Source organism: Corythoichthys intestinalis, chromosome 11 (genome assembly GCF_030265065.1).
Source record: "Corythoichthys intestinalis isolate RoL2023-P3 chromosome 11, ASM3026506v1, whole genome shotgun sequence".
NCBI lineage: Eukaryota > Metazoa > Chordata > Actinopteri > Syngnathiformes > Syngnathidae > Corythoichthys > Corythoichthys intestinalis.
Genome location: NC_080405.1, coordinates 48,265,010 through 48,287,101, shown reverse-complemented (window position 1 = coordinate 48,287,101; position 22,092 = coordinate 48,265,010). Strand labels below are relative to the sequence as shown.

Sequence of the window (22,092 nt, the reverse complement as noted above, 5' to 3'; positions counted from 1 at the left end):
AAACATGAGCATTCACAGCCAATCCTCCCAATGTAAATTGCACATTTATTGTTGTAAATGCCAGGCAATGACTTAAAAAGACACCAACCATCCCAATTCTAATACTATCCCTTACAGTCTAGCCTCATTTTCTGTCTGTGAGGGTGAGTAACAAGATGTTTGGGCAAGGCACTGAACCGGATATTGATTGAGTCCAGTCTAACCTGCGAAAACCAACAATTACTATACACAAAAGTCCACCAAGGTCCTGTAACTAGTACAATGGGTTCCATGCCAGATGACAGAAGGTGCACCACAGCGGTTACGCTAAGGCAAGGCAAGGCAAGGCAAATTTATTTATATAGCACAATTCAACACAAGGCAATTCAAAGTGCTTTACATCACATGAAGATCATAAAAATCACATTTAAATCAATACAACGTAAAAACCAAGACAAAAGATCGCATTTAATCACAAATAGAATAAAAATAAATAAATAAAAATGAAACGGAAATAAAAATAAAACAAAAACTACTACTACTAATAATAATTGAAATCGGCAATGGAGATAAGCACAAGAGGAATAGAAAGCAGGTAGATTGAAATATATAGCCAGTTATGGATATGCAGTGCTAAACAAAAGCGTTTTTAGCCCTGATTTAAAAGAGCTAACAGTTTGAGCATACTTCAGACGTTCAGGTAACTTGTTCCAGAGGTGAGGAGCATAATAACTAAATGCTGCCTCACCCTGCTTGGTTCTTGTTCTTGGAACATGCAGAAGACCGGTTCCAGACGACCTTAGGGGTCTAGATGTCTCATAGGAATCTAACAAGTCAAGCATGTATTTTGGTCCAAGGCCATTAAGTGTTTTGTAGACGAGCAGTAGTATTTTATAGTCTATCCTTTGACTCACTGGAAGCCAGTGCAGCGATTTCAAAACCGGTGTAATGTGGTCCAGCTTCCTTGTATTTGTGAGGACTCTGGCTGCAGCATTCTGTACTAGCTGCAGCTTCATGACTGATTTTTGATCAAGACCTGTAAATATACCGTTGCAATAGTCCAATCTGCTGAAAATGAATGCATGCATAAGTTTTCCCATGTCTTGTTGAGTCAGAAGCCCCTTAATTCTGGTTATATTTTTTAGGGGGTAATAAGCGGATTCAGTGACGGACTTCAGATGGCTATCAAATTTTAGGTCTGAATCAATAATTACGCCAAGGTTTCTGACTTGATTTGTAGCTGTAAGTGACATTGTGCTAAGTTCCCTGCTTATCTTTGACCTTTCCTTTTTGGCCCAAAAATGATCACCTCTGTCTTCTCCACATTTAACTGGAGAAAATTCTGGCACATCCATTCATTGATTTGATGAATGCATTTACTCAGGGAGACTAACAACAATACCTGCCAAAATAGACACTCATCAAATCTACCCAACAACTACCGTATTGGCCCGAATATAAGACGGTGTTTTTTGCATTGAAATAAGACTGAAAAAGAGGGGGTCGTCTCATATTCGCGGTCTAGACATTATACCCAATCATGATGCTAGATGGCGCCAGATATCACTGAAGCGATGTTTTGTCATGAGAGATCTCAGCTGCTCTCCCCATTCACGACGCTAGATGGCGGCAGATATCATTGAAGCGATGTTCTGTCATGACAGATCTCACCAACTCTCAAGTTTAACCAGTTTGCATTATTTTGTTGCATTGTTTTTCCTTATTCAGAGTTGTTTCAAGACTACAGTAACAGTTAGACTTCACTTTGATGGTTAATGCAGTTATTGCAATTTTGTTGTTTTATCACAATAACTTGGTTTATTTACATTTCAAAAACCAGAAGCCATTCATTGACAAATGTGACTGCACTTTAGTTTACATATTTAAATGTTCAGATATTAAGATTTGAATGAGGCAAAATAACATGCTTTCAAATATATTGTTATGATCATTTGTTTCGGATGTACTGTAATTATTTTCTGTATAAAAATTCATTTGGTGTTCAAAAAGTCTTTTTTCAAACTTGAGTCTTGAAAAAGCGGGGGTCGTCTTATAATCAGGGCCGTCTTATATTCGGGCCAATACGGTAACTAATCAACCAACTAGCTAGCAACTTGACAACCTTCCAACAAACAAAATCTGTCAGACAGCAAGCTTTCCAACTGAAGGAATCCTTGCCTGGTATACCAGACTCACCGCTGTTCCAGCGATTGAGTCTGGCCACCGTCCGGCGGATCAAATTCCAAGGGCGGAGCAAGCCACAGCAAACAGACAGCGGAGTGGACCAATCAGCGACGGGCAGATGTGACGTTGTTAAAGCGACAAGTAATTAGCGTGAGCGGAGAATGGAGACGTTTATTCAACATGGCTAGCGCGAGCCATGTTGACTGTTGTCAATGACTTGTGTCGATGGGTTTTTGGTCATTTAAAACTGGTTGTAGCGCGGATTGGAACATATTCTCGGCTCTCCTGTTCGCCATCTGTGTTGTTGTAGAGACGACTTTCGGCGCGCAAGAGTGACGTTACTCGTTAAGAACACGTCACGCAAATAAACAAATCTGATTGGACGGTTGATTTTGTGCTTCCTTGAGAGGCCATTAATGGGCTGGGTCCCAGACTATTTCTCACAGTGTTTGAAAAAGACAGGGAGAATAGCCTGGCGGTGCCAGGCAAAAGGAATCCCACCTTCTAGCCAGACTGCTGGAATCGCGCCAGCCGAAACGCTGGACCCACAATGGCGCAGCTCCAACAGACAGGGCCGGCAGTACCCTGGCAATCCGGCCGGAAGGGCAAACTTCTACTTGTTTTCCATAAACTATGTTATAAGCTTTTATACCATACCATACCATACCATACCATACCATACCATACCATACCATACCATACCATACCATACCACACCTCACCACACCATACCACACCACACCACACCATACTATACCATGGTATAAGTTTTATTTTAAATTGAGTGTGTTACAGTTATACCAACAGTTAGACGGTGTCTACGAGAAAAGGTACTATCTCCTTCACTACTATCCAACAAACTTAAGAACCGATATACTGCATTTTGTAATGGGCTAACTCTGCCATTTGAATCAAGACAATTTGGTTACCTAAATTCAACCACAACTGACAAAGGAACTGACCCTAATTTACAACCTAATGAAGCCCAACTGTTCTATTTTGATGACAAACTCGCCTGTGTATAGGTATAAGCATCTAGACACACTTCCTGATCAGAGGCTGTACTTATACGCCTTGGTTTGGTAATTGTATGCTTCCAGGGGAGTGTTGGGGGGTTGACATGGAATTTTCGGGGTAAACTTTAAAAGGTCATTTCCATATGCCTTGTTTGAAGTGAATGAAATGCGCCCATTCATTGCAAGCAAACTCAAACAAGATGTGCTTAAAAAACTGGCTTTAAGCCTAGAAAAAAAATGACCACTTGTGCGTAGGGGTGGGAAATGCCAGGTAGCTCCCGATATGATTCGCAATACAAGGCTTATGATAATAGTTGTTTCACAATATGGAGATACGGCTGTTATCAATAAATGGGTCAGGAAATTAATCTGATATTCTATGATAATTAAACTGTAAATCCTAATACATTCACAGAACAAAAAATTATATGTAAGTGATGTACAGGACAGTGTCGCAAACTTGGCGACTTTCTCACTAAATCTGGCGATTTTCTAAAGTCTTTTTGTCAAAATCCATAGCAAAGCAATATTGAAGATAATATCTTGTTCATGTCTCATTTACATCTATGAGAATTGAATCAGCAACAATCGAGACCAGAGTGGTTTTCTCAAATTTGTCTCGTGAGAAGTCTCACAGTGAGCATTACATGAGAAGATCTAGAGAAATCGTTCTGGCACGATTTCTCAACAGAGTCTCACAGCTGTCTCCTTTCAAGATCTCACCAGGAGACAACTGTGAGATCTTGTGTTGATCTCAAATGCATCTCAATTTGATCTCCTTACTTGGACTCACTATCTCAGTCATGTCTAGGGATGGGAATTGATAGGATTTTTACGATTCCGATTCCATTATCGATATTGCTTAACGATTCGATTCTTTATCGATTCTCTTATCGATTCTAATTTCGGGGAAAAGAAGAACAAACATTTTGATTTGCATCAAGTTTGTTTAATCAGAAGTCACAACCTTACAAACTCACAACGAGGTCAAAAGAGGCCCAAAGCCTCAATGTTAACTGTGGCAATAAGTGGCAAATGCACAAGAATGTGTAACATTTTACTGAAACATTTTTCTAATAGAAATAAAAAATATTGGTATATTTTGGCATATAGGTCGTTGTTCTGCCTTTGGCAATGTCCCCAAACTTTTTCCTGTGAGGGCCAAATAACTTTTCCCTTCTCTGATGAGAGGCCGGGGTCAGTTTGTAACAGAAAAAGTGTGACGATTGCAGGAGTGCGAAATGTAAAAAAATTATTGTTTTTCAGAAAGCCACAATCAAATAACCCTCTGTGGATTCTTCACGGAACAAAAGTAAATAAAATAAAAATAATAATATAATATAATAATAATAAATAATAATAGCACTATTAATTAAATAGATAATAACCAAATAACCCTCTCTGAGTTATTCACTGAAAAAGGCCAGGAAATAAATAACACTACTGAGGGAGAAAAAAACAAAAAAAATTCAAAATGCTCTCTGGAATTGTTCAGGGGGCCGGACCAAATATGGAGCCGTGGGCCGTAGTTTGGGGACCCCTGTTTTTATTTACCAGTATATTGAAATGCATGCCTTTTAGTTTGTATGGCGCTTTCACGCTCAAGTGGTGGCGCCCTTGCGCTTCCTCACGCGAAGAAGAGCGCGAAGAAGAAGAAATGCCGCATCCAAGCGAGTTAGTGAGAAAGGGAAACCCTGCCACGAGCCTACGTTCTTTGTTAATGTTTGTAAAATATCCGCAGAGCCAACGCCTGTATGTATCATCTTCTGTGTTGTTGTTGTGTGTTTCCACTCGCGATCGTACACTTAAATCCAGTTGTGTAGTGGTTTAAACGATGTGCTAATGCTAGCGAACGCATGCTAACTGTTTGTTATGACTGTGTTAGCAGCTAATCATCGCTGATTTACGTTGATGCGAACCTGTTTGTTATTGGGGACGAAATTGATTTGTTTCATTTCTATTTTTAGTTTCAAGTGATGGTTGAATAAAGTCAGCAAATTATACCAACGTCTTCTGCATCGTCATTTGGGAGTTTAGCTAGCTGTATAGCCAGGACTGAGCCTTAGCGTCTCGGTGAAGACAGTGCAGTCTATTCCCCCCCGATGCAGTTATTTCATTCTCGCAATGACTGCAAGTCGCTTTGTTGTAATTTTTCCTCGTGAAGTGAAGACACACTTTCGAGCGTTCGAACCTACGTCATTGTTATGTTTACGGCGGCAACGCTCGTGATAAACTATCGTAACCTTTCATTTTCACCCTTTTTCCTGGTGAAGTGTAGCCAAACTTTAGAGCGAGTGGTTCTTGGCGCCATGCTAGTTTGATGCGTCTGCACAACAAGACACGTCACGACGCAATATGCGTCTTTAGGGATCGTTAAAGGGACCGTTAAGGCTTTTTCATTCTGATGTCGAGGCCTCGAAACACTCGGAACCGGTTCTGAATTGGAATCGGATTTCGATTCCCATCCCTAGTCATGTCTCAGTGAAAGATATGGATGAATAAAGTATTTCTTTTTCTTATACTTGCCTCAAAGCTGCCTCATCCTGATCTCGCCAAGCAACCCTGAACTGTGCCAGTTACACATATTTCTCAGTTTTGATCTCCTTCCAGTCTGTAATTGCTCATTTTGGGTTCTCAAGATTCTTTCATTGTAAGAAAAGAGTAGTGACTGCTCTGACATGTCCAATCATGTCTTAATTCATCTCATGCCAGAATCTGAGAAAACAATATAATCGGCTGCAAGCCCGTCGACGGGGGGAACCATTGGGGCCCCTGAATGACCCTTAATTTACTTTATTTTACATTGACATTTTTTTTTTTAAATCATTGTCTGATTAAATATTATGTTCTACTCAATATATACTTAAAAACTTTAACATATTTAATATTTCAAATATATATTTTTTCCTTTTTTTTTTGCACAACGTCCACCCCCTCAGTCTTAGCAGAGAATGGTTTGACCCCGCTCTGGCGCACTCAAGGCAAATTAAAATCTGTCATTGTTATGTAAACTCTAAACATGGCGAGTCATCATAAATCAGGTGTCCAGAAAATCAAACAAAAAAGAAAAAGATGAAGATCATAGAGGTGAACAAGAAAAAAATGTTGAAGTTTTTAAAAGGGGGACAAAAAAAACAGAGAATTAGGGCTACAGTTTGCTGATGTCGGTAAGTGAACAACAGCCGCTAACACTGAACGTTTACATTCGCGACCACCGTGACCAAAGCCCAATTCAAGTCTGTCACCGGCTGCTTGTAGCCAATTGAGCTGCAGTATGACAAAACATGCGGCTCGTGTTGAGCCGAGGAGGGAGAAGGTGATGGGAGATCAGGGATATATGTTAGTCTGTGGGGAGCAGGTGAGCGAGGCTGAACAGACTCAGGTCCGGCGGCTGGTTTATCTTGAGTTTACAACCCACTGTGTATTATAGCAAACGCTATAAATGTTTATTTAGTTATACTGTTTTGTTGCTTAGCAGGCAGGCAGAGCACTCTCAGTTGTATTGTAAAGGAAAGAATGAATGGGGCCATGTATCAAGAGATTTTGAGTCAAAATCTCCTTCCATCAGCAAGGGCACTGAAGATGAGACTTGGCTGGTTCTTTCAGCATGACAATGATCCCAAACACACAGCCAGGGCAACAAAGGAGTGGCTTCGTAAGAAGCATTTGAAGGTCCTGGAGTGGCCTAGCCAGTCTCTAGATCTCAACCCCATAGAAAATCTGTGGAGGGAGTTGAAAGTCCGTGTTGCCCAACAACAGCCCCAAAACATCACTGCTTTTGAGGAGATCTGCATGGAGGAATAGGCCAAAATACCAGCAACAGTGTGTGAAAAGCTTGTGAAGAGTTACAGAAAACGTTTGGCCTCAGTTATTGGCAACCAAGAGTACATAACAACGTATTGAGATGAACTTTTGGTATTGACCAAATACTTATTTTCCACCATGATTTGCAAATAAATTCTTTAAAAATCAAACAATGTGATTTTCTATTTTTTTTCTTCCACATTCTGTCTCTCATGGTTGAGGTTTACCCATCTTGACAATTACAGGCCTCTTTAATATTTTCAAGTGGGAGAACTTGCACAATTAGTGGTTGACTAAATACTTATTTGCCCCACTGTATTGTCAAGTCAGTGTCATGACCTACCAATGTGCTATTATTCATATTTTTAGTGCTAAAATTAGGGTGCGCTATATACACGAGTACAAGAATTTTCACTAGATTTTACTGGTAAATTTCGGGTGCGCGTTATACACGGGTGCGTGTTATATTCAGGAAATTACGGTAGGCAACACTGGTACTGCATGGTTCTTAATTTTTTTTTTTTTTTTTTTTGCATACCACAAAAATTAGCAATACAATGTTAAGCTCTATTCAATTAAAGTGTCATGAATCTTAAAGGTGCTATGAAATACTACGGCAATTGACTTTTAAAATGAGCGAACCAAATTTTTTACACAAATCCATTGAAAAAACTGATGAAAAAGGCTAAATAATAAAGGTAGTTCCGAAATAGCTTTCTTTTGTCTGCTGCCTTTGCCCTGCCCACGTTAAAAATCTCCAATCAAAAGTTGATGTCACATCTAGAATGAGCAGCAGATTTTTGCAGTCTGCTAGCATGCTATCCGTACCGTTATGTCCTTGTGTTAACATGTATTAGCTAGCGCACCGTTAGAGAGCTAAGCAGGATCATCAATTATTGTTGTGATGTCTCAACCAGAATTTCCGGAGGAAAAGTGGGCTTTCCCTAACACATTGTTTTGGATGGAATAACCATGAAGTGGTAAAAGACAGCGAGATTTGCGTGTCAATTCCTTTTCTATACTGTATGTACAATTACAGTAGACTCCCTGTCAAAATGAATTGGATGTCTAACAGTGAACAATTTCGGTCAAGCAGAAATTTTTGGTTGAAACCTGTTGGTTCCTTTATTAAACAGTGACATAGTTTTAAAACGATATATCGATTCTTGGCGGAAGCATATCGCTAACTGTTAGGATGCAAAGTATCGCGATATATACCCATATTGATATCTTATCATCCAGGGCCTAGGTTTGGTCTCAACATTGGTAGGGACGATATTACCGTAATGCACATAATGCAAAAAATGTTCCAAATAAGGGACTTGACTTGGTTGTTCCTTGTGGAGGCTGGCCTGACCGCAGTAGTTTTGCAGGTTAGCAAGTTTAATATTCTGCTAACTCTGATGCAGGTAAGACTTTCAGTAGCATAATTAGTGGTGTTTTCCCCACTTCCACAACCTTGATGTCTTTTTACTAGGGCTGTCAAACGATTAAAATATTTAACCGAGGTAATCACAGCTTAAAAATTAATCGTAATTAATCGCAGTTCAAACCATCTATAAAATATGCCATATTTTTCTGTAAATTATTGTTGGAATGGAAAGATAAGACACCAGACGGATATATACATTCAACATACTGTACATTAGTACTGTATTTGTTTATTATAACAATAAATCAACAATATGGCATTAACAATATTAACATTCTGTTAAAGCGATCCATGGATAGAAAGACTTGTAGTCCTTAAAAGATAAATGTTAGTTCAAGTTATAGAAATTTTATATTAAAACCCCTCAATGTTTTCGTTTTAATCAAATTTGTAAAATTTGTAGGGCTGTCAAAATTATCGTGTTAACGAGCGGTAATTAAATGTTTTAATTAATCCCGTTAAAATATTTGACGCAATTAACGCACAAATGTCCTGCTCAAACAGATTAAAATGACAGCACAGTGATAGCTGTACTTGTTGTGTTTTTCGGAGTTTTGCCGCCCTCTGCTGGCGCTTGGGTGCGACTGATTTTATAGGCTTCAGCACCCATGAGCATTGTGTAAGTAATTATTGACATCAACAATGGCGGGCTACTAGTTTATTTTTGATTGAAAATTTTACAAATTTTGTTAAAACGAAAACATGAAGAGGGGTTTTAATATAAAATTTCTATTACTTGTACTAAAATTTATCTTTTAAGAACTACAAGTCTTTCTATCCATGGATCGCTTTAACACAATGTTAATATTGGTAATGCCATCTTGTTGATTTATTTTTATAATAAAGAAATACAGTACTTATGTACCGTATGTTGAATGTATATATCCATCTTGTGTCTTATCTTTCCATTCCAACAATAATTTACAGAAAAATATGGCATATTTTATAGATGGTTTGAATTGCGAATAATTACAATTACTTAATTTTTAAGCTGTAATTAACTCGATTAAAAATTTTAATCGTTTGACACCCCTAAAAATTTTCAATCAAAAAAAAAAAAACTAGTCGCTCGCCATTGTTGATGTCAATAATTACACAATGCTCATGGTGCTGGAACCCATAAAATCAGTCGCACCCAAGCGCCAGCAGAGGGCGACAAAACACCAAAAAACCCAAGTAACAAGTAAACATGACACTGTGCTGTCATTTTAATCTGTCTGAGCGGGGCGTGTGCGTTAAATGCGTCAAATATTTTAACGGGATTAATTTTAAAAAATTAATTACCGCCTGTTAACGCGATAATTTTGACAGACCTACTTTTTACATGACTTACAGTGGCTGCTGCTGGCTGAAAAATAAACCTTCGAATATCCCTCCTCTCTTAAGGGGGCAGAGGAGGCGGCATGTTGTCGATATGAATCTGTCGGGGCTGTGTGAGTATGTGTGTGTGTCTTTGTGGCAGAACGGGGGGCTTTAACTCATCACCAACCAAACGTTCATTTGAGGGGGGACAGACTGGCACATTCAACAAGTGAAAAGGGATCAATTTAAGTCTGAATATAATAAAAAATAATTCACTTAATAATGGTAGGGTCTATTCTATCATTACAACATATGGGAAGACAATCTAAATTACCTATATAACTGAACGCTATAAGTCAAATAAGGTTGCTTAAAAGTTGGTGGGGACAATTTGAGCATCCTGAAAAGTTGGTAGTGTTATGTCCACCTCGTCCCTATGCAAACCTACGCCCTTGTTTATCATACCCTACTTGTGTGTGTTGGTAAGATGCAAAGAGACGCAAACTGACCGTTTTGTTCCTTGCCGCCTGGAGGGAGAAACTTGCTGACATGACTTGTTTGAGTCTCCGAGCCACTTGGTTGCAAAAGTGACACGAGAAAGATGAGGAATGATGGAGGGATCATTTGGATGAGTTGGCAGTGGTGGTGCGGCTAAGGGTTCGAGGCTCGAGGATCAGCAGGGGCTCCAGTGCTGCGTCGGCGCACGGACGCGCGCTAGAATCCGCATAATCTTCACCATCAATCCACACGGAGGAAGGTGCAAAATTGCAAAAGAAATAGTCAAATCAAAAGAAAATGTTCTTAAAATTAAACAAAGTGGGGAAACAGTTTAAAATAGAAATATAAAAACAGAACTTCAGCGATTAAAGCTGGGTGCATGCGTAAAAGTAAAAAAGCCTCATCTCCAGTGTTTGGATTTATGCAGTAGTCCGTATGAGTGGTTATGTTCTTTCTCGTTCTGAGTGCCAGACTGGCCGCTCAACAGGTGCCGGGCAGAGAAAAAAAGTTTGAGCACACGAGGAGGAGGAAAGCCAAAGGAGGGAGGAACTCCAGGGGCAAGTTAACTATTGCAGTGCTGGGGGACAAAGTGCACTTTCACCTCCAGCGACAGCGTCTCGTTAGGAATGTGACAGTACAGTACAGTGATCCCTCGTTTTTCGCGGTTGATGGGGACCAGAACATACCGCGATAAGCTAAAAACCTTGAAATAGCCCCCCCCCCCCAAATGTGCATGTTCAAGAGTTTTATCACACAATATTCTTTCTAATAGACTCTATCAAATGATTTTCCACTAGAATAGTGTCTGTTAGCCCATAGGCTGCCATTGACAGCATAGTCAAACCGTCAATGGCAGTCAAGCATGAGTATTCAAAGCCAGTTCTTACAGTTTAAATGGATTTGACGTCTAGTGTTGTCAGTGGCAGGTAATGAGAAAGAAAGACTCATTTGTTTACACAAATGTTGCAATAACAGTGTTGCTGCATTTCTTTACAGAAATATTAGGCTGCAATGTTCTCTTTGGCTTTGAGGAAGGCAAAAGTTTTTGGCAGACTGTCCTTGACAGTGCAAAAAAAATAAACGTTTTTTTTTTTTCTTTGTACAAATATCTTGTTTTTCTCTTTAATAGTTATTGTACAATATCGTAGATTGATTTCAGATGGAATGTGAACTAGAAATTCGGAATATTTTCCAACATTCATCATTTTTTATGTGGTAAATGGTGTTACACTTATATAGCGCTTTTCCACCTTTCAAGGCGCTCAAAGCGCTTTACACTATCTCACCATCCACCTACTGGTGACGCAGCACCAGGAGCAACGTGGGGTTCAGTGTCTTGCTCAAGGACACTTAGACGAGTTCATCAGGGTGAAGAATCGAACCCACAACCTCCGGGTTGGGTGACAATTACTCTACCACTGAGCCACGCCACCCCACATATGTGATTGTGTCTTTTAATTTATTTGTATTTATTCATTTTTATTTTATAGAAGCCTGAAAAAAAGGGGATTGATTGATTGATTGATTGATTGATTGATTGATTGATTGATTGATTGATTGATTGATTGATTGATTGATTGATTGATTGATTGATTGAATTCTGACCCAGGTATTGATAATTGTTGTGTCGCCATATTGTGAGATAATCAGTATCGTGAACCTTGTGTTGCAAATCGTACCTTATCAGGAGGTACCCAGAGGTTCCACCACTATTCACAACATCACGTTATGGCAATATTAACCCATTTTCTCCCAAAAACGTATAAATACGTTCTATTTTTGATTGTTTCAGTGTCCCAAAGACAGACGTATACGGGTTTTTTTCACAAGAGACATCTCTAGGTTCTGATTCAACTTAGCTTCAAAGCACAATGCTAAAAATCCATTTTAAAGCAATAAAACTGGCCACTGGAGGGGAGTAGCGCATTTGGTAAGACCCGCAACCTGATACAACGGAACGAATGGCCGGGACGCACGGCCGGGGCGCCGGCGGAAGACAACCGAATGGACGTCCAGGATGCCAGGCGGCGGACTGAGCAGAACAACCGGGAGGATGCCCGGGATGCGAGGCGCTGGACGACCGAGCAGAACGACCAGGACCACCAGTGCAGCGGACGATGCCGTTGAGTCTGTGCTGCTCGCCGAGCAGAGCCCGCGCCGCCATGCTCGGCCGCTCGCGTCCCCCACACCCACCAGTGTCCCACTACTCAGCCGGAAGCGTGCACGGCCAAACGAGTTCCCCCCAGGAACACAAGTTCCCCAGGCGACCTCCGCCACGAGGCAGTGGTCACCACATAAGAAAAACTCAAAAAAATCCATCTTTATGAGACAGGCGGCGATGAGGCAAAAGTTTACCCCGGCTGTTGCGGCCACAACAGCGTCATCTCTCAGTTAGTTATGTGTAAATAAATTATTACTTTGCTATCAAAAGCTCTATTTGTCTTGTTGTTTATGTTATTTTGTAAAAGGAAGACTTTATTCAGATGTTTGGGATGTAACTAAAGCAAAAAATAGCTGTGTTAAAGTCAAAGTTATGTCTGAAATGTATGCGTTTACAAAAAGCTCAATTTCGCTGTTTTTTCATCAGAAATCGGGAGCTCAAACTAAGCTATTTTCTAATGCTGATTTCTAAAGAATAGAAAAAGATATGAACTAACATTTTTTCCTGCTGAAAGAAGAGAGTCTAATCTTTCTTTTGGTGGGTTCCATTTTTATTAGGGCTGGCAAAATTATCGCGTTAACGGGCGCTAATTAATTTTTAAAAATTAATCACGTTAAAATATTTGACGTAATTAACGCACATGCCCTGCTCAAACAGATTAAAAAGACAGCACAGTGCAATGCCACCTTGTTACTTTTGTTTTTTGGAGGTTTTTCGCCCTCTGCTGGCGCTTGGGTGCGACTGATTTTATGGGCTTAAGCACCCATGAGCATTGTGTAATTATTGACATCAACAATGGCGGGCTACAAGTTTATTTATTGATTGAAAAATTTACAAATTTTATTAAAACGACAACATTAAGTAGGGTATTAATATAAAATTTCTATAACTTGTACTAACATTTATCTTTTAAGAATTACAAGTCTTTCTATCCATGGATCGCTTTAACAGAATGTTAATAATGTTAAAGCCATCTTGTTGATTTATTGTTATTATAAACTAGGGCTGTCAAAATTATCGCGTTAACGCGCGGTAATTAATTTTTTAAATTAATCACGTTAAAATATTTGACGCAATTAACACACATGTCCCGCTCAGAAAGTATTCTGCCTTTTGGTAAGTTTTACAGCAAGACTTTTTGTGCTGTCCAACAGCGAACTCTTGTGGACATGGTTTGTTGTTTTCTTTCCAGTTCATTATGGCTGCACAACGTCTCGGGCTGATAATGTTGTGCTTATATGATCCTTGGACAAGATTTGTCCGTAAGTATGGTTGTTGTAAAGAATGTACATATTATGTTAGTAAGCGAAATGTTATATTTTTTGTATGAGACGCTTTTTGTTTGTTTAGTGAACCTGTATAGCGTGCTAAGCTAACGTTGTTGCTAATGCAATGCTTGTGTACTTTTTTTTTGTAGTTTTACGACGGTCTAAAGAGGACAATGGTTTGAGGCCATTTTATTAATAAATCAGATGAAAAAGGAAGAAGTCTAATTATTAAGGCGTCGTTCACTAGCTGTCTAGCTTTGGAAAAAGTAGACGCTTCGGAGTGAGGACAGCATAGACAGATTTAAATGACAGTAGAGTCAAATGCCCACTACAGTCCTTTTGTACCATATATCCATCTTGTGTCTTATCTTTCCATTCCAACAATTTATTTTACAGAATATATATATAATTTACAGAAAAATATTGCATATTTTATAGATGGTTTGAATTGCGATTAATTACGATTAATTAATTTTTAAGCTGTAATTACCTCGATTAAAAATTTTAATCGTTTGACAGCCCTATTATAAACAAATGCAGTACTAATGTACAGTATGTGGAATGTATATATCCATCTTGTGTCTTATCTTTCCATTCCAACAATAATTTACAGAAAAATATGGCATATTTTATAGATGGTTTGAATTGCGATTAATTACGATTAATTCATTTTTAAGCTGTAATTAACTCGATTAAAAATTTTAATCGTTTGACAGCCCTAATTTTTATATAGCAATAGAACAGAATTTTCTGTGGGCCTTGCAAAATCACTCAAAATCCAGTAAAACGGCCGGGAGCGAAGGGGGTTGCACCGGTGAAAATGACTGGGAGTGAATGAGTTAAAAGTGCAGACAATCAATTAATCAATCAATCAATTAGTAAATCAATCAATCAACTTTATTTGTATTGCATATTTAAAAGATCCACAACAGAGAAAAAATTGCTGTAGATTAAAACAGGAAAATAATTTAAAATGCATAGGATCCAGAGGCGAGGTTTAGAAGGGTGCTGGGGGTGCATACACACCCGGGCCACGAAACCAGTAGCAGCCTCCCACTCCGCTCTCAGCCGGGTGACTCAAGGGGCTGGTTGATATGCATTGTTATGGGAACACAAACACAAAAGTACATAAAACCAGTCAAATCATTTTTGTCTTGTCTTGTCTGAATATATAACAACGCTGCCTAGAATTTAGGTTTGGCTTGGCTGTTGGCGTGCGAGTAGCAAACATGACAGTTTAATCAATGGGTTGACATTGTCTTCCATAAATATTTGCCTGCTAATGACTTTCTTTGACTTTTTGTCAGTGTTCCATAACCCTAATAAAACATGATTCATCCAAAGAGGCGCCGTGGGTGGACTACCTAACCTTAGCGTTGTTTAGACACTTGATTGGAGATGAAAATATAAACGACACATTTTAGGCTTTCACACGACAACTTGGAAAGAGCGTTCGTTCATTCAACCCTCCACTTCAAACGGATTGGACGTCTAGCACTGTCATTGGCAGCGGTAAAAATAATATTTTGTCACAATTCGGGGGTGGGTTTAAAACTAGGGCTGTCAACCGATTAAAATTTTTAATCGAGTTAATCACAGCTGAAAAATTAATTAATCGTAATTAATCGCAATTCAAACCATCTCTAAAATATGCCATATTTGTCTGTAAATTATTGTTGCAATGGAACGATAAGACACAAGACGGACATAAACATTCAACATACTCTACATAGGTACTGTAATTGTTTATTATAACAATAAATCCACAAGATGGCAATAACCTTATTAACATTCTTTCTGTTAAAGTGATCCACGGATAAAAAGACTTGTAGTTCTTAAAAGATAAATTTGAGTACAAGACAAGATACTGTAGCGACTTAACTGTTCTGCCCAAATGCATGATGGGAAGTTGGGCAACCATGACTGTCAGTGGTGGCTGCAAATGGTATACAGTATGTTCTGCGTTGTGTTCAATTAAGTGTGTTGTGAAAAAGATTCGTCTTATTCTCCGCCCAAATGCATGATGGGAAGTTGGGCAACCATGACTGTTAGTAGTGGCTGCCAAAGCTTAAGCCAATAAAAGGCGTGGCCCAACGAACGCTTGTGTCCACTTGCATTTCTCTGCCTTTTCGCTCTTAATGTGCTAAAACAGCATCATTGCAAACTGTTTGAGGCAACGCATGAATGGGTCATTCCGTGCATGCATTAATTGTGTCAAATATTTTAACGTGAATATTATCATACACATTATTTGCAATTAATTAAACTCACCTGCACGACACGAACTGTACGTAAAATGTTTTCCAAGAGTATAAGAAGACACCGAGTCACCGCGCTAAATGCTAATGCTGACACAAACACTATGCTAACGCTAACACTATGCTAACGTGACAAGTTAGTTTAGTGTGTGATGATCACTCAGCACAGACCTTGGAAGGCTAAAGCAAAATAGCATAACTAACCAAGATAAGAAAGCAAAACTTAACCAAGCAGCCCCCGACACATGTTTCACCAAAGGAACCTGGAATGGGCACAGGCTTACTCACCGGCCGGTGAGTAACCGTGTGTGTGGTGAGGGGGGTTTCGGGGGGGGGTGGGGGGTGCAGCACGTCGCATGAGTGACACGACCAAACACTGTTAAATGCGTTCTAACTACACATACAATAACAACATATCACAGATTTTGAATTTATGATGGAAACGATGGCGAATTTTCATTTCGTTCTCGTGTCTACAGAAGACAACTGGCATCCACCTCATTACGTTTTAGTCTCCCAAGACACGTTTTCAGCGCCTCATCGTGACGTCGTCATGAAAAAAATTGTTCCTTGACGAAATACAGTGGTACCTCTACATACAAAGTTAATTCGTTCCAGGAACCTGTTTGCAAATCGAAATTGTCGTATGTCGAGCAGGATTTTCCCATAAAAATACATTATAATCCCATTAATTTGTTCCACAGCCCAAAAACCCAAACTAAATCCTTATTAAATACTGCTGGTACTGTTACAAGTGGCAATTACACATACTAAAACAAATAAATTATAAATAAAAATCATAATAATAATATAATAACAATAATTCCTATAATAGTGTAATGAATCGGGTTCTAATGCGGCGGACGTTTTTTTCTGTACCTGAACGCACCGTTTGGCTGAGAGAGGGAGCGGAGCGGCTGAGAGTTTACTTTCGCTTTCGATGTTTTCTTGAGAACACCGTGAACTTTGGCGATCAGGAGGCGTTTTGTGTTGGATAAGTTCTGAATAAAAGATAAAAACCTGACGAAGCTGGTGATTTCTTTGGCAATAAAAATACCATGTCATAATAATTGTTATCTTAACTCATAAAGACTGGCGAACAGTGGTCGGAGGAGGACTGTGGAGATATATTGTTGAGCCAGTTCACGGATACGCATCCCACGCTCATATTTTTCTATAATTTGCATCTTCATTTCAATGGTAAGTGTCACCTTTTTCCTTGTTTGACCACCTGTACAAACCTTTTTGAAACCTGTGTTAATTTCTCTCACAAGAAAATTTGACGTGCGTCTGCGGTGCTGTCATGTCGTCGTATTTCGAGCATGTCGTCGGATGTAGAAACAAATGGCGAGTCAAATTTTACGTCGGATGTTGAAAAGATCGTGTGTCGAAGCGATCGTATGTCGAGGTACCACTAAATTTTCGTTATTGAAAACAGCACTGATACAGACATTGGGTAACAAGACAATGAGGCACAGGTGGGTGACACAAGAAGCAGCGGATCGGTTAACACACAAGGAGCACGCCACAACGGGATATCAGTGGGTAATCACAATGACTAGACACACTAGGGAAATTTCCTAACAAAACTCAACTCAAGGCATGGCCCATTTCTTTTTCTGGCTAAGATGCGCCCTTCCACCAGTTAGTTCATCACTAATCGAAATCCAATCCACTTGAAACGGGAGGGTGGCAGTAATTGTACATTAGTTCGGTGCCATCCCTCCCGCTTCAAATGGAAAGGATGTTGACGAGTAATAACCTCATTCATATTCATAGGAAAAGGATTATAGGTAGGGTTGTTCCGATCATGTTTTTTTGCTCCCGATCCGATCGTTTTAGTTTGTGTATCTGCCGATCCCAATATTTCTGATTGCTTTTTTTTTGCTCCCGATTCAATTCCAATCATACCCAATAATTTTTCCCGATCATATACATTTTGGCAATGCATTAAGAAAAAAATGAATAAAACTCGGACGAATATATACATTCAACATACAGTACATAAGTACTGTATTTGTTTATTATGACAATAAATCGTCAAGATGGCATTTACATTATTAACATTCTTTCTGTGAGAGGGATCCACGGATAGAAAGACTTGTGACTTTGTATATTGTGACTAAATATTGCCATCTTGTGTATTTGTTGAGCTTTCAGTAAATGATACTGAAGGCCATGCCCAAATGCTTGATGGGAAGTGGAACCATGACAAGTGGAACCATGACTCTGCGTAGTGCTACCAATTCATATATCTTCTCTGCGATGGGATATAACATTAGGTGTTAAGAAAAAGATCAATTGCTACCTTGCTTCCCCACATTGCTTCCCATGATATTTCTAATCGTAGGGAGAGGGATTGTAAGGCTTTAGCCAATGAAAATAAGGCTCCAAAGGCTGCCAAAATTCACTCTACTCATTTTATGCTGCCTTTTAACTCTCTATATAGGCAAAACGGCGCCATTACAGGTGGAGCGCGACAATGCTTGAGTGGGTCATGCAGCGCATGCATTAATTGCGTTAAATATTTTAACGTGATACATTTTTTAAAAAATTAATTACCACCGTTATTGGGATAAATTTGATGACCCTACCTTAAGCCTAAACTAAAGACTCTGGATATGTAACATATTATGTTTGTAACGTTAAATACAATTAGAAAACGATTTAATAAAAAAAAAATATATATATATATATATACATATATATATATTAAAAAAAAGGCATGGCCGATATGTTTTTGCTGATTCCGATACTTTGAAAATGACGTGATCGGGACATCTCTAATTATAGGACGTCTCATCTTCGGAAGGATGACAAGAGCTCCTTTTTTACAGCGACACGTAATTTCTGAGAACTCCCCGATTTCGGTTTTAGTGCCGTATCGGTACGATACGGTATCCGTACAACACTAGTATTCAAGCACCTATAGAAAGGCTTAGCACTTAAAATCAATGCTAATGACAAAGAATGTTACGGTCATTTCAAACATTTGGAAGAGGTTACTCTTCTCTCTACCTTTTCTTCTTCTTCCAGTGACTGCTGAGCTCTTTGTCTACAGTACAGGATCACATTCCATCCCCGCAAAGGCCCAAAACACATGTCAGCACTTCAACATTGTGGAATCCCCCCTCTCACTCTCGCTTTTACACATACACACTCACATACATATTGGTGAAGCCCTTCAGGTTTGGTCTACAGGACTATTTTGTCTGGTTTGATTGGTGCTTTCACGGTGGTCCGGCCGAGACGTGCCGGGCTTTGATGCGAAGATGTATAATAAACAAAGCAAATTAGAAACAAGGCCAGGCTTTTTTTTAGGGAGGGTCATGTACGGTCGGAGGGGGCAGACTTTGATGGGAATATATACAAGGGGGAGACATGTCCTATCAAAGTAAATAGACACACTGCAGAGTTGTCCTCACAGCAGGTGAAATGGCGTCAAAGGGACTGTCATGTGGTTTATTTTTTTTTAAGTATGAAAGGATAAGAAAAACTTTAATAACACACGTATGTATGTATTATTGGAATTTCATTGATTTTTGGAGATTTTTTTTGCAGTAGGTTTACATGCCCAAAAATGTATTCTTTGATTGAGCTCAGTCCATTCTTCCTTTTTGAAATATTATGTATAATTTAAAAATTACATTATGAGTAATTGTTTTTGTTTGTTTGTGTGTGTGTGTGTGTGTGTGTGTGTGTGTGTGTGTGTGTGTGTGTGTGTGTGTGTGTGTGTGTGTGTGTGTTATTGTGTGAGGTTCACATACAGGTGTAAAGAGAAAATTTTAACATACAAGGCATACGCATAAATAAAAATGGGGAAAAAAATTAATTATGATTAAAAAAAATAAAAGCAATATTCATGTTTACTATATTTGTCTTAAATGCTTTTCTTATGCATTTGTTTAGAACTTGTCATTTATTTATTATGTGCATACATTAATATATTAAAATTAAACAATATATATCAATTACGATACAATGTTAAATTTCAACTGTATTGTATCTGTTTACATTTTAGAATTCAATGTTTTCTTCTTTTATTTTGTACTTGAAATTTGAAAAGAATAATTTTAAAAGTTTTTTGATTTGCTCAATGTATTTATTCATTGTATGTAATCATTCAGAATGGATATTTAATTATCACTATTATACACAATAAAAGATATAATTATCAAAATGTAAATAAATATTTACTTTTAAAGATTGTTTTAATATTGTTTTTTTATAGACACATTTTCACCAAACATAATTTTTGCTAACATAAAAACAACAGTAAAAAAATGAAATAATAAATTAAAAAAATATAGCACAATAATTATGTAATAACTTTAAGCGGGAGAAAATGGACGGATGGATGGAATTAATTCATTTATCACTACTTAATTGGATGACTATTAATTTGTTGCGAATTGTTTCATATTTTGATATTGGTATTTGGTTCTTAATAGTAAGGTTGTTACAATACGTATTACAAAAAATATATGGCGGAAAACACTCTGGTGACTTGAAGCTCCGTTCTGAGACCACCAATTTGGCCAACTTTCAAAATTGTCCGATATGCATGTGTGATACATCATTGCAAAGCTTAAAATCTCAATTTTCTGGGGGAAGAACATTTTTTAATAAGAGGGCATTTCAATGAAAAAAATACAAATAAAAAAAACTTTCAAACAGCAAAACCCTATCTGGAATTGAGAGCATTAAAGAGCAGAATCAAAGACGCCATGACTTTAACGAGATATTATCGCATACTTACCTTGTTTCGATCCAAAAACTCCATGTAGCATGTATCACTGAGTGTCCAGAAACAGCTGTGAATGGCCACAGCTGGATTTTTATGGGATTTTATGGGTGAAACATGTTAATATAACAAGGGTCGCGATGCAGAAATCGCAGACATCAAGGAGTGGTGGAGATGTTCTTTTTAATACATTTACCCTTTTAAATGTTTTCAATTTTGTCTTTGTTTGGATCGATTATTTATCATCTAACATTGGAGAAAATGCGATAGTAACAAAAAAAAAAAATTTACAATTAAGCGATAGTCATGGCTTATGGGGTCGATATCCGTGAATTTTTTACAGACACAATTTTTTCATTGTGACGTAATTTGTTTAAAAGTTAAAATATGCGAGTGAGATTTTTAAAAATGAAATATTAGACTTCAATTCATGATTCTAAGCTGAAAATGACAGACATTTTGAATAATAAATATAATTACTTGTGTTTTATGGCTGGGTTGAAACAAAAGCGGTTGCGCGACATCTGTAAACTGATTTTGCGGGTAAAACGGACAATTTAAAAATAGTTTGGGGGGCTTCATGTGCCATGAATCTGCTGTGGCAGCATATAGACATATTGTTCTTTCAAACACAACAGGTTTTTGGCTTAAAATACAGCAGTTTATTTTAAAGAGGGCAGAAACTGCTTTTTCAGTCTTGTCTGTGTTTTCTGCCAAATGTATTATTAGTATTTGTACTTGTTGGCATTATCAGTATACTACCAATCCAATATTCTGAACCCTCCCATAAATCGTTTTGCCCTAGATAATACAAAAGTGAACATCCGTTGATGCTTACACCTTCACACAGGAGGTCCTTGATACCAATAACGGAACGTACAGTAGTATGAAAAAGTATCTTAACCTTTTGGAATTTCTCACATTTCTGCATAAAATCACCATCAAATTTGATCTGATTTTTGTCAAAATCACACAGATGAAAACATAGTGTCTGCTTTAACTAAAACCACCCAAACAATATATAGGTTTTCATATTTTAATGAGGATAGTATGCAAACAATGACAGAAGGGGGGAAAATAAGTACGTGAACCATCACATTTAATATTTTGTGCCCTCCCCCTTTAGCAGCAGTAACTTCAACCAGACGCTTCCTGTAGCTGCAGATCAGTCTGGCACGGCAATCAGGACTAATCTTGGTCCTTTCTCCTCTATAAAACTGCTGTAGTTCAGTCAGATTCCTGGGATGTCTGGCATGAATTGCTGTCTTTAAGTCATGCCATAGAATCTCAATGGGGTTCAAGACTGGACTTTTACTTGGCCACTCCAGAATGAGTATTTTGTTCTTCTGAAACCATCCTGAAGTTGATTTACTTCTGTGTTTTGGATCATTGTCTTGTGTCAGCATCCATCCTCTTTTTAGCTTCAACTGTCTGACAGACAGCCTC

At 38.4% G+C, this 22,092-nt stretch overlaps 1 protein-coding gene across 2 annotated transcripts in view; it reads right to left on the bottom strand.

The window, feature by feature from the left end:
- The window catches only part of pdgfc (platelet derived growth factor c), a 104,291-nt gene extending 85,258 nt beyond the window's left edge, over positions 1–19,033 (bottom strand). The window contains exons 1-2 of one of the 2 annotated variants that reach the window (XM_057850182.1): positions 18,921–19,033; positions 10,227–10,447 (exon numbers count right to left, since the gene is read on the bottom strand). In XM_057850182.1, the coding sequence (XP_057706165.1) occupies positions 10,227–10,341 (115 nt within the window). In that variant the 5' untranslated portion in view covers positions 10,342–10,447; positions 18,921–19,033. Of the gene's footprint in view, positions 1–10,226; positions 10,688–18,920 lie in introns of those variants that run through there. The other variant, XM_057850183.1, reaches the window with a different exon arrangement.
- Between the last annotated feature and the right edge of the window lie 3,059 nt (positions 19,034–22,092).